General features: G+C 44.8%; 1 protein-coding gene across 1 annotated transcript in view; it reads left to right on the top strand.

Annotated features, from left to right (window-relative positions):
• The window catches only part of LOC107123451 (cyclin-Y-like), a 58361-nt gene that overhangs the window by 41607 nt on the left and 2098 nt on the right, over window positions 1-14656 (top strand). The window contains 2 exon segments of the mRNA XM_015426701.1: window positions 12033-12199; window positions 13307-13469. Coding sequence (XP_015282187.1) covers window positions 12033-12199; window positions 13307-13469 — 330 coding nt within the window.

The raw sequence follows: 14656 nt of genomic DNA, 5'->3' as shown, positions 1-14656 counted from the left end.
TTTTTTTCCTTTTAAGATTTGGGATTTCTCTCCCCCTCCTCCTCTGAAGGAGGATTTAGTTTTTGAAAGTCTTTAAAAAGTTGCATTTAGGAACACTTGCTAGAGAGTTGAGGCTCAGTATCTGATTCCCACATTTTTTTTTCCTTTTAAGATTTGGGATTTCTCTCCCCCTCCTCCTCTGAAGGAGGATTTAGTTTTTGAAAGTCTTTAAAAAGTTGCATTTAGGAACACTTGCTAGAGAGTTGAGGCTCAGTATCTGATTCCCACACCTTGCTGATAACTCCCACTGAAGTGAACTTTCCCCTACTGAGCTAGGATGATTAAATTGGCAATACTACTGCGAACTCAGTCTGCATTGAAAATTTCAGACACAGCCCATCATGTTACAATTGTGATCAGTGTATGAATAGCATGATCTCTTGACCTGAGACTAGTTGCCATATATGGGTCCGGGAAGTAATTGTCCCCCTTATTAAGACGGTGCTTTTGATGGTTTTCCACTCTCCCTCTCTGCTTACTTGGACTGAGCTGTCTTTGTGCGAGTGACTATTATTTTCTGCTAGCCAGCTGAAAGACTGAGCCCCACCACAATATTATTTGCAGCAATAAAATAATTCCTATACTGAAGCAAGGGCTTTGGTTGCAAGCATTCAGGCTATTTATTAGAGTATACTCAAGTAGCAAGGGCTATTTGACCCACTTAAAAAAGGATTCTTCGTAGGCCTGCCTGGTTTAAGACTGTTCCTGAGAAACTTTTGACTGTTGATGTTACTCTAAACACTGTTCAGGAATTAGGTTGTCATGCAACATTTGCGTTGCTCAAAGGTCAGGTAAATTGATGATGTTAACTTTATTAATAATAGGGAAACGGATTGTTTCATGAATGAAAAACATCACCTTTAGTGATCTCTGTCTTCAGGCTTATCTAAACGAAAGAACACGTTTTAAACTAATTTTGTTATGTTTGACCTGTCGCCCTTTCAATATTCTGTTGGTTTTTTCTGTGCTGCAATACCCGTACAGACTATTTGGGAAAGAATAGGCGTCTGTAACCATTGTTGAATACAGTCAGGAAATCTATTTAAAGAAAGTCTATCTTTGATCATATCCCGGTGGTGTAGAGGGATCCTCTTACAGGCTGATTGATTAATATAACACACAGGTGCTGTGTGTGTGTGTGTATGTGTAAGAGTGCTGGCATTTGGAGGATGTCAGAGGCTGGAACGTTTCCATTTTTGTGAGGCCAGTTGTAAATCATCGTAGCTCCAAGCCAAACAGTCTTGGACAACTGTCAGTAACTGACAAGGGAATTAATGAGAGCTGATGGATGCGCCAAGGGCCCGTATGAGTGATTGATGCACATTTGTGGCTGATGTGGACTGAGGCGGGGTTTCTTTTTTTCTTTTTTAATTCTGATGTGCTTGTCTTTCTAGGGCATACCAAATTGGTGAACAACCGAAATAGCGGACAAAGAGAGTTACCTAAAAATAAGGGGGTAATGCTAGACCGGACTTTCAGGAAGGGGAGGTGGGAGTCGAGGTTCACACTCTCCTAGTTCTTTGTCTCGTGTCTCTTTTGCTCCAAGTGTTTAAGAGAGCAATCCAAAGCAGGTCTTCTAGGAATCTTACTTCAGTCTATTCAGTCAGGCTTACTCCCAGGAAAGTATTCTTAGAATTGAGCTTTTCATCCCTCTTTAAATGTCGAAACCTTTCCTCTCCTCACATCATGCCGGTCTGTACTGAATACATTCGGGGGGAGGAGTTTATAGTAGGAGAGATTGTGCCTGAATCTCAAGTTGGTGAATATGGTGGCTGGAAAACCTAGTTCAGGCTTCACAGGTGCAGGATCAGGCAGTATCCAGGATTTTAGGAGCTGTCATTCAGACAAGACGTGAGCATTCCCCGGCATCAATGTTCCCTTTAAGCTGTGGAGTCTTGTGAGCAGAAATTCTACTCTGTGAGCTGCTGGCATTAAAGTTGTGAGCGAGCGATTTGGCTGCTGCATATATTAGTTTGCTCTGGAGCCCTCCTTCCTGAGCTAAGACAAAAATCTGTGAGCTGGAGGCTAAAAAACTGTGAGCTGGCTCAGACGAACTCAGCTTAGAGGGAACACTGCCCGGCATCCCTGTGCAGTCGCCATTATGACTGAAGCATGTTTAACTGGGTGCAGCTGTTGTAGTGTGTGAACAGTTTTTAGTGCTAGTTGTTGGTTTGTTTTTAAAGAAAATCCTGGGAAGTAAATGGGAGATGACTCATTCAGGTATCCCTGTCTTTCCTTTCCCCTACATGCTAGAAGGCCCGGAGCTTTATCAGTCTCACTGTATAGAAAGGCAGAGAGAGTTCATGTCTGGTATAACTGTAGAATTCAGGGCTTCCGTATGTGAGGCTTTCTCCATCCATTGGCCCACCGTGGCTTCTCTGTTTTAATTTCGTAATTGTACTTAGGTGCACTTAATTATTACAGTCCCTGTTAAACATATGGAATGAATGTTTAGCAATGTTGCCTTGCCAGTTTCAAGATACAGTCCTAAATAACAGAGAGGGAGATCCTTGGAATTCCCCCCCCCCCTCCTTTGCTCAATTCTTCCTTTTTGGAGCTATTGTAAATATTTTTCTTCAGTGGGAGAAGGGGAAGGGTTGGGTTTCTAATCCTTCCAAAATCATAATAATAATAAGAAGAGATTGGATTTATACCCCGCCCTTCACTTGGGAGTCTCAGAGTGGCTTACAAACTCCTTTCCCTCCCCCTCCCCACAACAGACACCCTGTTAGGTGGGTGGGGCTGAGAGAACTCTGACAGAAACTGCTCTTTTTCAAGGACAGCTGTGCCAGAGCTTGTGACTGACCCAAGGTCACATCAGCAGGTGCAAGTGGAGGAGTGGGGAATCAAACCCGGTTCTCCCAGGTTAGAGTCCGCGCACTTAACTACTACACCAAACTGGCTCTCAATAAAGCCTTTGCTGTACATTTCTGCTGCTGTCCTCTTCCCCGGCCTCTATACTCCTTTGTCAAATCCATTCACCATGGTCCTGGCCTTCCCTTCCCCCTCCTTTGTCAAATCCATTCACCATGGTCCACTTGGTCAAACTAGATGTGATGGTAGCAGGTGTGTTTGTTTTAACATCTACCTCCCATAAGAGGGAAGCACAGGATGGGGCAAAGCATCCGGTTTAAAGAGCAAAAGGGCTATAAAGATGAGAGGGGCTAAACCCTCCTCCCCTCTCCTGCGGCTTACCTCCTAGCAGTCTCTACCCACAATGTGAGTGCATGTCTTTCTTTTAAACCACCACCACCAAAAAAACCACACTGGAGAACTAGTCCAGATCCATGTCTCATGTGTCAGCTATCCATACCTAAAAGGGGAAAAAATGCGTGGGATATGGAAATCCCATCGTCTGGTTTTGGTCCATAGTAAATGCTAAACTGAAGTACATTCACAGAGTGCACTACTGCACTGAACCAGAAGCACAGAAAACAGAGCAGAGGGCCCAGTCCTCTTCCTTGCTTAGAAGTCCAGAAACTGCCTCATGGCATTCTCTTGTGTGATGTCGCCTGCCAGGAATAGAAAGGGTCGCCGTGCATTACCAGCATCTTTCTGCTTTTCTAGTGCACCACTCGAAACCACATCAGACACAGTTCTAACTCCCTTTAAAAGTCCTGTCACTCAGGAGGACCTTGTAAAGTCCACCCCCCTGGGTCTGATTCCAGGACCTAGGAGGGTTTCAAGAAGGAATAAGTGTTCTCGGCTAGCCTGCGGTTCTCCTTTTACAAGCTTGAGTCTCCACCTCTTCTCAGCACTCGGAGTTCTGAGACCTGGGTTTTGGAGTTAATGAGCAGTCTGTACCACTCTTTGGTTCCTTTGTGTCGTCTTCCCCCACAGACTATCTGCAACCTGATCCAGGGCCTGCTACGTGCTTTTCCTGGGAGGGATGCCAACCAGCTTTGCAATATATCCCTGGGGAACTATATCGTAACAGTACTTTCAAGATTGTTGTACACATGTGGTCTCACATCTACAGAGGCTTACACTTATGCTTGTGTATAACTTCCGTTCCCCTCCCCCGCCTCGTACTATGCACGCACGTGTATAGTTTTAACCCATGGAAGAACTTCTGGATTCACATCTAGAATCCTTGTAGGTGGGATCTTGTGGGGACTTTTTAAAAATTGACCTGCTCTCTTTATTATTAAAATGTAATCACATTTGTAATCAATCAAGGCCCCGGTCACACGGGCCAAATAACGCGGGTGGTGGTTATTTGCAGCACCGCAATTTAACGCGCCAGAACGCGATCCCATGCGTCAGCGGCATGCCACTGTTCCTTCCTTCCGCGTCTGCGCATCAACGAGGGGCCGGAGGGAAAAGCGGCGCGCCCGCGTGATCACACTGAGGGAGTCTGCGGGCAGCCCGTGGCAAACCAGTTGCTAGTACCTTCGACCAGGTATTTTTTTATTGCAAATTTTCGGCAGTATGCCACAGGTCGGCCACGGGTGCACTGCACTTGCCGGATGTTGCGGTGTGATCGCACCTGGAAACTCCGCCATTCAATTGTGCTCTCCCGCAGCAAATTCACCGTGTGAACGGGGCCCAAGATGGGTAACCATGTTAGTCTGTAGCAGTAGAAAAGAGCGAGAGTCCAGTAGCACCCTAAAGACTAATAAAACATGTGAAAGGGTGTGAGCTTTCGTGAGTCACCGCTCACTCCTTCAGATCACTTTATCTGAAGAAGTGAGCAGTGACTCATGAAAGCCCATACCCTGCCACATGTTTTGTTAGTCTTTAGGGTGTTGCTGGACTCTTGCTCTTTTCTACGTTTGTAATAAGTTCGCAGTGGCTACAGGTGGGCTCTTTGCGGCTTAGTTCTGCTGCTGTTCTGCTGCTGTTCTGCTGTTCTCTTTATTCTAAAGATTTGCTGCAGCTGCAGTGCTTGCTGGGCACTTCCTTTATACGGAAAAGACTCATGGTTGTAAAGTTAAGGGTGGTGCGTTCCTGCTAGATCAGGGGTGTCTAACATAAGGCCTGGGGGCCGGAACCAGCCCACCCAGGGCTCTTATGCAGCCCACGAGCAACTAGTACAAGGGAAGGAACAGGAGACTGCTCGAAGGGGGAGTGGGAGGAGCCATTACGATTGTGGCTTCAGCATGGCAGAACAACCTCGTCTGCAGCAGTCAAGCAGTGTGGTGAGCGCCTGCCCAGTGCTGCACCGCTGGTTCTCCAGTCTGCCCATATGGCTTTTTCTTTGTACCCCCCTCCCAGTCCATGGAGCCTTGCAGCAAGAATACACCAACTCAGAGCTTACCAGCTGCTGTCCTTTATACAGTTTAGGTCTCCAGTACCTGGCATTACATTTTATGGCACACATGGCCCGGCCCGACAAAGTGACATTTATGTCAGATCTGGCCCTCTTGACAAATGAGTTCGACACCTTTGCGCTAGATCGTCCGAGACTGCTGCCCTCGCACAAAACTACATACAAGTGTGGCCTCCTCCAATATCAAAATGGTTCCATTTAGCATATCTAACACTGTCTGCTTTTAGAAGCCGGTGCAGGTTCTGCTGGGCTAATAGGCATAGTTAAGCAATCAAGTGTGCACCAAAGCTCCTACCCCGCTGAGTTTAACTACTGCCCATGTAATGGCTAGCCATGCTAATCATGGCTAAGGCTAATCAGGGTTAACCCAGGCTCAGCAACCAGCTTGAAACCACAGTTTTAAGTATTAAATTAAGCAGCAACATTAAGCATGCATTGATACATGGCTTAATGACAGCCCACTCCTGGTGGCTTAACTAACAGCAGATGGGGGATGTAGTTGTATTATAGCTAGGGGACCCGGTCCAGTGTGGGAATGTTGTGCACCCCAGCGTATATTAAATTATATGCAGCCATTTAAGTAACAAGAAAAGCAAATGCACAAGAGATTTTAAAATGGAATGTTAGCCAAATGGGTGCTAAGTACTTCTTGAAGATTTTATATCCTCTTGCCTAGAAAAGGGTGATTCACTAATGACTTCAGGTCTTACTCCTTCTTGCTGGTATTTAGTCTAAGAATATTAGATGAGGTTAGATAATGACAGGTGACTTACGTAATAAGGGTGTTCGGTCTGTCTGTCTTAAAACATCGGGGCATTTCAGAAGAGCGCTAGTTGCAGTAGTGGGAGCGTGTGTATGTATATCCATTGATGTAATTACTGGGCTTTTATTAGCTTGTAAAATTTAAAGCAGAGCTCGGGGGGGGGAATTCTGCTGACATTTTCAGCATTTAGCAATAGCCTATCAGGGTTTCTGATAATCTCATTTTGCAGCAGACGGTTTATTAGTGGACATAGCTGAGTCACTCTCCTTATTGCTTTGCTGTTCCAACCCACTCCTGTTTTTAATTCATTGTCTTCCCCCAATGTACTCCAAACTGTCCTGGCTATCTATCGTGTACTCCTGTGACTTTTAATAACAGTAATAACCTGCTAGGGTTATTTTCCCCCCTTCAGGCAGAAAACTTTGATTTGAATGTAATCTTGGACATTCTTGTGCCTGTAGCCATGATTATGTGAGCAATCTATCAAACTAGTATTAGTTGATAACGGTTGCTGTGTTAGATCCAGGTGGGCAGCTGTGCTGGTCGGAGGCAGTAGAACAAAGTTTGAGTCCAGTGGCATCTTTAAGGTATGAGTTTTCCTATGCATCTACACTTCCTCAGATACATTGAAATGGAAGTTAACAGTTCATACATATATTACAACATTTGGAACAACCCCCCCCCCAGGACTGAACAGGGATATTGGTTTCTTACCTCACTACATACGCTAAAGTCATTCAGTCCTTACGAATGTATTCTTCCCAAGAAGGGCTATACATCCTCTTTATTTTAGTGTATTTCTTATTTGGAAAAGTGAGTGTAATGTAATGCAATGGTAATTGGAATGTATTTCTCTGACTGGTGACAGAGGAGACATAGCACTGCACAACTATTCGCCCCACCTCTAAAAAAAGGCTGTCGTTAGACGAAGAAGAGATTGGATTTATACCCCGCCTTTCACTCGGAGACTCAGAGCATATTGCAAACTCCTTTCCTTTCCCCTCCCCACGACAGACACCCTGTGAGGTAGGTGCGCCTCAGAGAGCTCTGAGAGAACTGTCTTTGAGAGAACAGCTCTGACAGAACTATGGCTTGCCCAAGGTCACCCAGCAGCTGCAAGTGGAGGAGTGGGGAATCAAACCCAGTTCTCCCAGATTAGAGCCCGCACGCTTAACCACTACACCAAACTGGCTCTCTGGTTAGTTATCTCCATGCTTGAGAGGAGACGAATGGAACATAATGACGTGGTCTTCATTAATGATTCTTAACATTCCACAATTGAGAAGGATACTTTTATACATCAGTCTCCTATTTTGACATATTCATTTACTTCACTGTGTTTCTCCTCCATAGTTAAATTCAAATAAACGGTGACCATATAAATTTAGCTTGTTATTCCTGTTTGGTCTTTGTATCTGTTAAAACATCCTCATTATTTTATATGCGAATTTGCTGTTCACCCTCTGCCTATATGTATGACTGTTAACTTCCGTTTCAATGTATCTGAGGACGTGTGCGTGCACACAAAAGCTCCTACCTTGAATAAAACTTTGTTGGTCTTAAGGGTGCCACTGGACTCAGACTTTGTTCTGTTGCTGTGTTAGAAATGCCAGTAGCAGCAAAACCCACCACCACTACCCTGAATCTGGTTTCAGGAATGTTTATTCAAGAAGCTTTGAATTTTATGTCAAAGGACAAGACTCTAGGGATCAGTTACAAGTAGGGTTGCAAATCTCCATAGTTTCAGAGAGTAGGCTGTATGGTATCATATCTCTGCTGAGCTACCTCCCTTTCCCAAACCTCCACCCTTCCCAAACTCTGCCACCGCCCCCCCCCCCGCTCCAGCAATTTCTTAACCAGAGTCAGCAGTCCTAATTACAAGGAAGTAAAGTGCAATTGACAGAATAACTGCAACCAGGGTTTTAGGCCAGATTTCTAAAGCCGAAGAAGGGTGGCAATTAATTTCATTTAACTTAAATAGCTTCTGGGGCAAATGCCTACTAAAATAGGCATATGATTATGAATCCAGTCCGGGCATATGGTTATGAATCTAGAATATAATTCCTCCTTGTTTGTAAAGGGACTGGTGTTGAGTTGAATAGAGCCCTGTCCTTCTCTTCATCCCCATCACATCTGTGTACCACAGCTTTCTGAGCTGTAACTGAGAACATGGGGTGTTCTGGTACACCCATCCAGAGCATGCTCAGGCAAGTGTGTGTGCCCCTTCCCTCCCCCCCATGTAAGTTATTCAAGTCTCTTATTCCCAGTGACTGACAGTGTGTTGCCATGAGTTCTGAGGGTGGGGTACTGGGTTCTTTTAAGTCCTGTGCTGAAGCTTGTGCGCACGGGTAGCTGTGTCATGATAGGTGTGGATGATCCCTTAGGTTTTATCTAAATTTATTGATTTTTTAAAAACCCAGAAATGTAGAAACAAAGTAACTAATCCACTATTGGTTTTTGAGATGTCTAAGTCGTACCTCCAGCTTACAAATCGACTCTGTGACACTCCACTTTCTAAAATTTAGGAAAATTAAGATTTTCTAAAAAGTACTGTTCCACTTGGAACTTATTGAGCTATTATGATGTGAAGGTAAATTCAAGTGTAGGGGTTTGGGACATCAATTATTCTATGTCTAGTTGGAATGGTTGGATTCCCTTTATGAATAATAGTGTGATGCTTGGTCTGTGGCATATTCAGAATCCGTACAGTTTAATACGTCATCTGATTTTGGACAACAGTAATTGTTATAACTAGGGCCGCAGTGGCTCAGAGGTTAAGATGCTGAGCTGCAGACCAGAAGGTCTGTAGTTCGGCAGTTCGAGACCCGAGTGCCGCGTGACGGAGTGAGCTCCCGTCTCTGGCCTCAGCTCCTGCCAACCTAGCAGTTTGAAAGCAAGAAATTGCAAGTAGGTAAATAGGTACTACTTCAGTGGGAAGGTAACAGCATTCCGTGCACATCGGCGTTTAATCATGCCGGCCACATGACCACAGAGAAGTCTTCGGACAGTGCTGGCTCTTTGGCTTGGAAACGGAGCTGAGCACTGCCCCCTAGAGTCGGATTTGACTGGCTTTCGAGCAAGGGAAACCCTTACCTTTACCTTAATTGTTATAACACTGTTTTATTTGTGTTTGTGTGTATGCTTTTAGTGCATTTTTATCTCTATTTTTTTACAATGGGAACACAAAGCAACTGACAGAAATACTTATAGACCTACTGCTAATGGGCCCAGGCCTACTACTAGATAAGCAGGTGACAGCTGTATTCAAGAGTAACTTCTTCCAGCTTCCACTGGTTAATGACCTGCAGACCTTCCTGGGCAGAAAAGATCTGCATGCCCTGCTTACATCTAGATTAGATTACTACAATGCATTCTACATGGGGCTGCCCTTGAAAAGTGTTTGGAAACTTCAGTTGGTACAGAGTGCTGCAGCCGGGATGTTGACTGGAGAGGGTCCTAGGGACCATATCACTCCACTCTTGGCCCGTCTACACTGCCTTCTGATTTGTTTGTGGGCACAGTTGCAGGTGCTGGTCTCGAACTTCGAAGGCCTGTATGGCTTGAGACCAACTTACCTGAAGGACCACCTAATCCGTTACGAGCTCGCGCGGCTGTTGCGGTCATCTTTGAAGGGCCTGCTTCGGGTGTGCCTGCCTTCTGAGATTAGGCAGGTGGCAACCCAGGAGAGGGCCTTCTAGGTCATGGCACCAGTGCCCTGGAACTCTCTTCCCACTGAGATTTTGTCTGTCCCCTTCTGTTGCCGAGTTCCCCAGCGGCTGAAGAATTCTTTTTTTTGTTTGTTTCATTGGGCATTCCTTCAACGATCCCTCCTCCCTACCCAGTGTCCTTATGTTTTGCATGCCTTTCCACTGTTTTCATGTGTGTTTTGTTTTAAAAATTGTTTTGACGGTGTACGTTTGGGAGGGGGATGGATTTTAATGGCTTTATAACGTAATTTGGTCATGTACGTTTTGAACTGTTAGCTGCCTTGACAGCCTTGCAGTGACAGAAAGGCAGGATACAAGTTTTGTAAATAAATAGTACTATTTGAATAAACTTGAACAGACAACACACAGAGTAAAGAAGCCAGCAACAAAACAAATGGTACACAGAACATCTTGTGCTGGTAACTTCCAGGCTGATCCCTCAGGCCACGGGCTAAGAGCCACGGTCTAAGAGTCAGTGGCCCAGAGTCCTTTGGTTATTGCTCATCAACTCACACCTAAGGGCTCATGCCCCTCACCGTGCTCGTGTTCCCGTACCCACAACACACAATCTGGCACCCATCTTCCTACAATCCCCACGCCTACGCTTTGTTTACATTGGTAGACTTCCTGTATGCCCTTGTGCTGTTCCATTTGTCCTTGAATATATGGGATTAACCAGCTTCTTTCGGCAGCGTTTAGTATTAATTATATATGTACAGACTTATAGGAAGCATACTTGCAGATCGCTGCAGTGAAAAAACGTCAAGATACAATCTTGACAAAGTTAAGTACGCTTAATTCTCATTTGTTTCATTTGCTAATAATAAACATTCAAAACCCTCTAATTAAAATCAACGGGACTTAAAGGTGATTAAACTTTAGCTGGGTTGTACCTGTTATCTCTTTGTATACATATGTGATGCTGCGTAACTGATAAGCAAACTTCGTTTCCCCCCAGTAAAGTTGCCTAACTACCATTTCTCAAATAAGGCATTAATTTGAAAACACTCACTTGATCACAGCAGATTTGCATAGGTACCAAGTGTGTCTTGAAAGGATGCTTTTAGAGCTTCCACAAGATCTCATATACATTTGAATGTTCAACTTTTTAAGCCAGTGCTTGTTGGACAAGATCCAAAGATCTTCCTGATCACCAGCTGTGGTTTTTCTGGAGACCTCCTTTGGGAAATGATTCAAGGGATGACAAGCCTCCTTTCATGCTCGTCAGTGGGCCTCTGTTGGCCAGTTAGTAGTCCATTTGGCCAAGGGACCAGTTACGGATGCATAATATACCTTATCACTGTATGAAGAGGCTGTTAGTCATTCTTCTTACCATCTAGCAGTTTCCCTGGATTCCTGTCACTTGCTGATTTGCACTGGGTTGGATCCAGCCAACTCTTCCGCTCAATACGGACCAATTTACCTCTGTATTATAGCTCCTCTCCCACATAACTATTGTCCATACAGATCTTCTGATTCTCAGCATACCCGTTTTGATAGTCAAAGAGGGGGCCATTTTCTTCTCTTCCTCACCAGCAGAAAAGTGGGTTGGATCCAACCCGCTGTAAGGGAAGGAAGGGAGAACCAACGGTGGTACTTTGAATCTACTTTGGTACTGTTCCAGCCTCAGTAAAATGTCTTGCATTAAACAAGTGGGCTTTCTTAATCTGCACATTCATATTTTGTGTAAGATACAATGAGCAAATGCAGCTGGAGTGGTTCGTGGGAGAGCATCTGTTGAAGCATGATGGCAAAAGCTGGGGGGGGGGGGTTAATGCAAACACCCTTCTCTGCCAGTCTTTTTAAATGTATCGTTAGATTTCCCCAAATAGTGTCCACCTCTCTGCAGTTACTTGATCACTCCTTTGTTAGCATCCTTGCTGGTTCCCAGATGTTTCCAGCATAGATATTTGCAGGCCACCAGTTGATTTTTAGCCTGAAACTTGAACTTTGGCAACTCAGCTTTCGAATAAATTTTAGCACTACAGTAGCTAAGCTGTGGCTAATTACGGACATTACTATAATTTTCCTTTTCAGGCAGAAGATTATAACTGAACATGATAGGATTCATAACCAAAACATGCTATTTACTAGCTAATATAGTCCGCAGCACTAACATTTAATTTCCCTCCCCAAGGTCCTCTAAGCAAGAAAAAGCTGGTTTAACTTGTTTCTCTCCCCTCTCCTGCTTCCCCTTATTTCTATTTACTAGAGAAACACAGTGAGTTTTGGTCATATTGTGTCATTTCAGGTATATCTTGAAAGGCTTTTAACATATGCGGAGATAGATATTTGTCCAGCAAACTGGAAGAGAATTGTACTGGGTGCGATTCTACTGGCATCGAAAGTTTGGGATGACCAGGCTGTGTGGAATGTGGACTACTGCCAGATCCTGAAAGATATCACAGTTGAGGACATGTGAGTTTGCTCCTTGGTCTAAATTTTAATAGTTGATGAGAAGGAACACCCTATAGATGTGGGTCTTGTGGACGAACATTTCAGATCTGTTCCTGCAACTCGATCTGCCTCAGCTGTGATCTGGTGCAAGAAGGCAGATATTATCTATTACTATTCTAAAGCTTTTCTGACCTACATTTTCCATCCTCACATGAAGATCACCAAGTTGTCCAACTGTATGCTAAAATCTAGTAAAATAAGAAATTTAACAGCAGATATGGTTAACAACAGGAAAAATAATAAAGAGATGAAAACAGCAGAGATTAAAACAAATCAAATGACTAAACCTAGGTAAAAGGAAATGCTGAAGTTGCCATGTTTTTGACCTATCACCTCAAGGTGGACAAGGAGGGTCAGAGGTTGGGTCATCATGAGCAATTCAGGGTATTTTGCAAGTTGCATGGGTTAGGTAGACAGAGTCCAAGCAGGCAGCTTAGCAAGAGAAGGAAGAAAGCTTGGCCCAAAATAGTCTTCCCTTGCCTCTGTAAATGAACATCACTATCAAACAAGTGACAGCCCTGGATTTTTTAAAAAAATATATAATTTGCACCTTTTTGGGTTACTTCAGTCAAGTCATGCAAGTACACAAGGGAAGCGTTCGTTGTGCTTGCTGGTCCAAGGCCTAGAGTGAGCAACCAGAGAAGTTAAACCAACTCTGTCCTGTCTAATGGTCAGTCTTATTTATCTCTTCCTTCCTCTAAGAAGCAACCTGGGGGGTTACCTGGTGAGTTTCATGGTTGATTGAATGCTGAATCCAGGTATCCCAGATCCTATTCCATCACTCGAGCACCATGTTGGATTGTGGCTATTTGAACCATGAATCTTCTCTGAACGTGTCTTTGAGGCCCTGCAGGCCAACTTGTCAGCGTTTCTTGACTCTGGCCTCAAAGGGAGTTCCCAGTCCTGCAGTGAACTTCCAGGCTTGTGTAGTGCCTGTGAGACTCTTATGACCCCTTTTCTTCCTGTGAACTTTGTTCATATCAACCTGCCATGAGCTGAAATAAATTACAGCTCTCCATGGCGAGAGTGTGAGGGCAGGGTTTAAAATGGGCTATCCTTGTTTTGCAGGAATGAGTTGGAGCGCCAGTTTCTGGAATTGTTGCAGTTCAACATCAACGTTCCCTCCAGTGTTTATGCCAAGTATTATTTTGATTTGCGGTCCCTGGCAGAAGCAAACAACCTCAGCTTTCCATTGGAGCCCCTCAGCAGGGAAAGGGCATATAAACTTGAGGTGAGACCCTTTTCTCTCCGTTGCACGGACATCCCCTCCTTGTATTGAAAGATGACCCTGGAAGTTATAGATCGATATGTGTTCATCTCTGTCCCTTAAAGGTCGGCTTTGGCAGACTCCGCTGTAGTGGCCGCCAGTTATTCCCTGTGCCGCAAGCCACAGTGTACTTGAACAAAATTGGAGCTGCCTTATACTGGATCAGACCCTTGGTCCATCAGAGTCAGTATTCTCTACTCAGACTGGCAGCAGCTGTCCAGGGTCTCAGGTCGAGGTCTTTCACATCACCTACGACCTGATCCCTTTAACCGGAGATGCCAGGGATTAAACATGGGACCTTCTGCATACCAAGAAGATGCTCTACCATGGAGCCGCGGCCCTTCTCACAACAAACTGTGCCTGTGCCATAGTCAGACCTGCCTCTCCCGCGCTGCTCTACCACTGCCTTCCTCCTCCTGTCTCAGTCGCGTTGAGTCAGGACCACGCCCAAACTTAAAAGGCTTCCTATGCACCCTTGTGCTCCCTCGCAGGATCATTCCCATGCACACAGGGTTAGACAGTTGCCAAGAAGTCTGGCCGTCATCCTGGGCTCGGCAACTCTCCTTCATTCACCTTGCCTTGCTGTGTGGCTTCAAAAATGCATAAATGGCATTTAGCGTCACCTACTTCACAGGCCGTTGTTAGGATAAAGTAGTAAAGTATATCGCCCTAAGCTCCTCCATTGTAAAGCAAGATGAAAATGTGATAAAACATGCAAGCAGAGGCAAGTATACTTTGATTTGTGTGTTCCTCGTCCCAGAATGTAGCTTTTCTTTGGCACAGAATTCATCCAGCATACTTCACCTCATCTTCAAGGTTAGCCATTGCTTTCCCTCTTTTCCCACAAATTACCAGACAAACACTCGTTACTATACTTCCTGGTTCACAGCCTCCTTAACCACAAGCACTGATGATAAGCTCTCAACACGTCCCTCTGTGTTTCTCTGTTAAAGTCACCCTCTGAAGCTTATCCATTTAGACTGGGGGGAGGGCTCGTGGCTCTGTGGGAGAGTATTTGCTTGGCATGCAGAAGGTCCCAGGTTCAGTCCCCGGCATCTCCAGTTAAAAGAGCCAGGCAGTAGGTGACGAGAAAGACCTCTGCCTGAGACCCTGGAGAGCCACTGCCAATGAGAGTGGTTCCTTCCCTTTGC

Source organism: Gekko japonicus, unplaced genomic scaffold (genome assembly GCF_001447785.1).
Source record: "Gekko japonicus isolate JY-2015 unplaced genomic scaffold, Gekko_japonicus_V1.1 scaffold2775, whole genome shotgun sequence".
In the NCBI taxonomy this organism is placed as follows: Eukaryota; Metazoa; Chordata; class Lepidosauria; order Squamata; family Gekkonidae; genus Gekko; species Gekko japonicus.
This window is presented reverse-complemented; position numbering and strand designations above follow the sequence as displayed.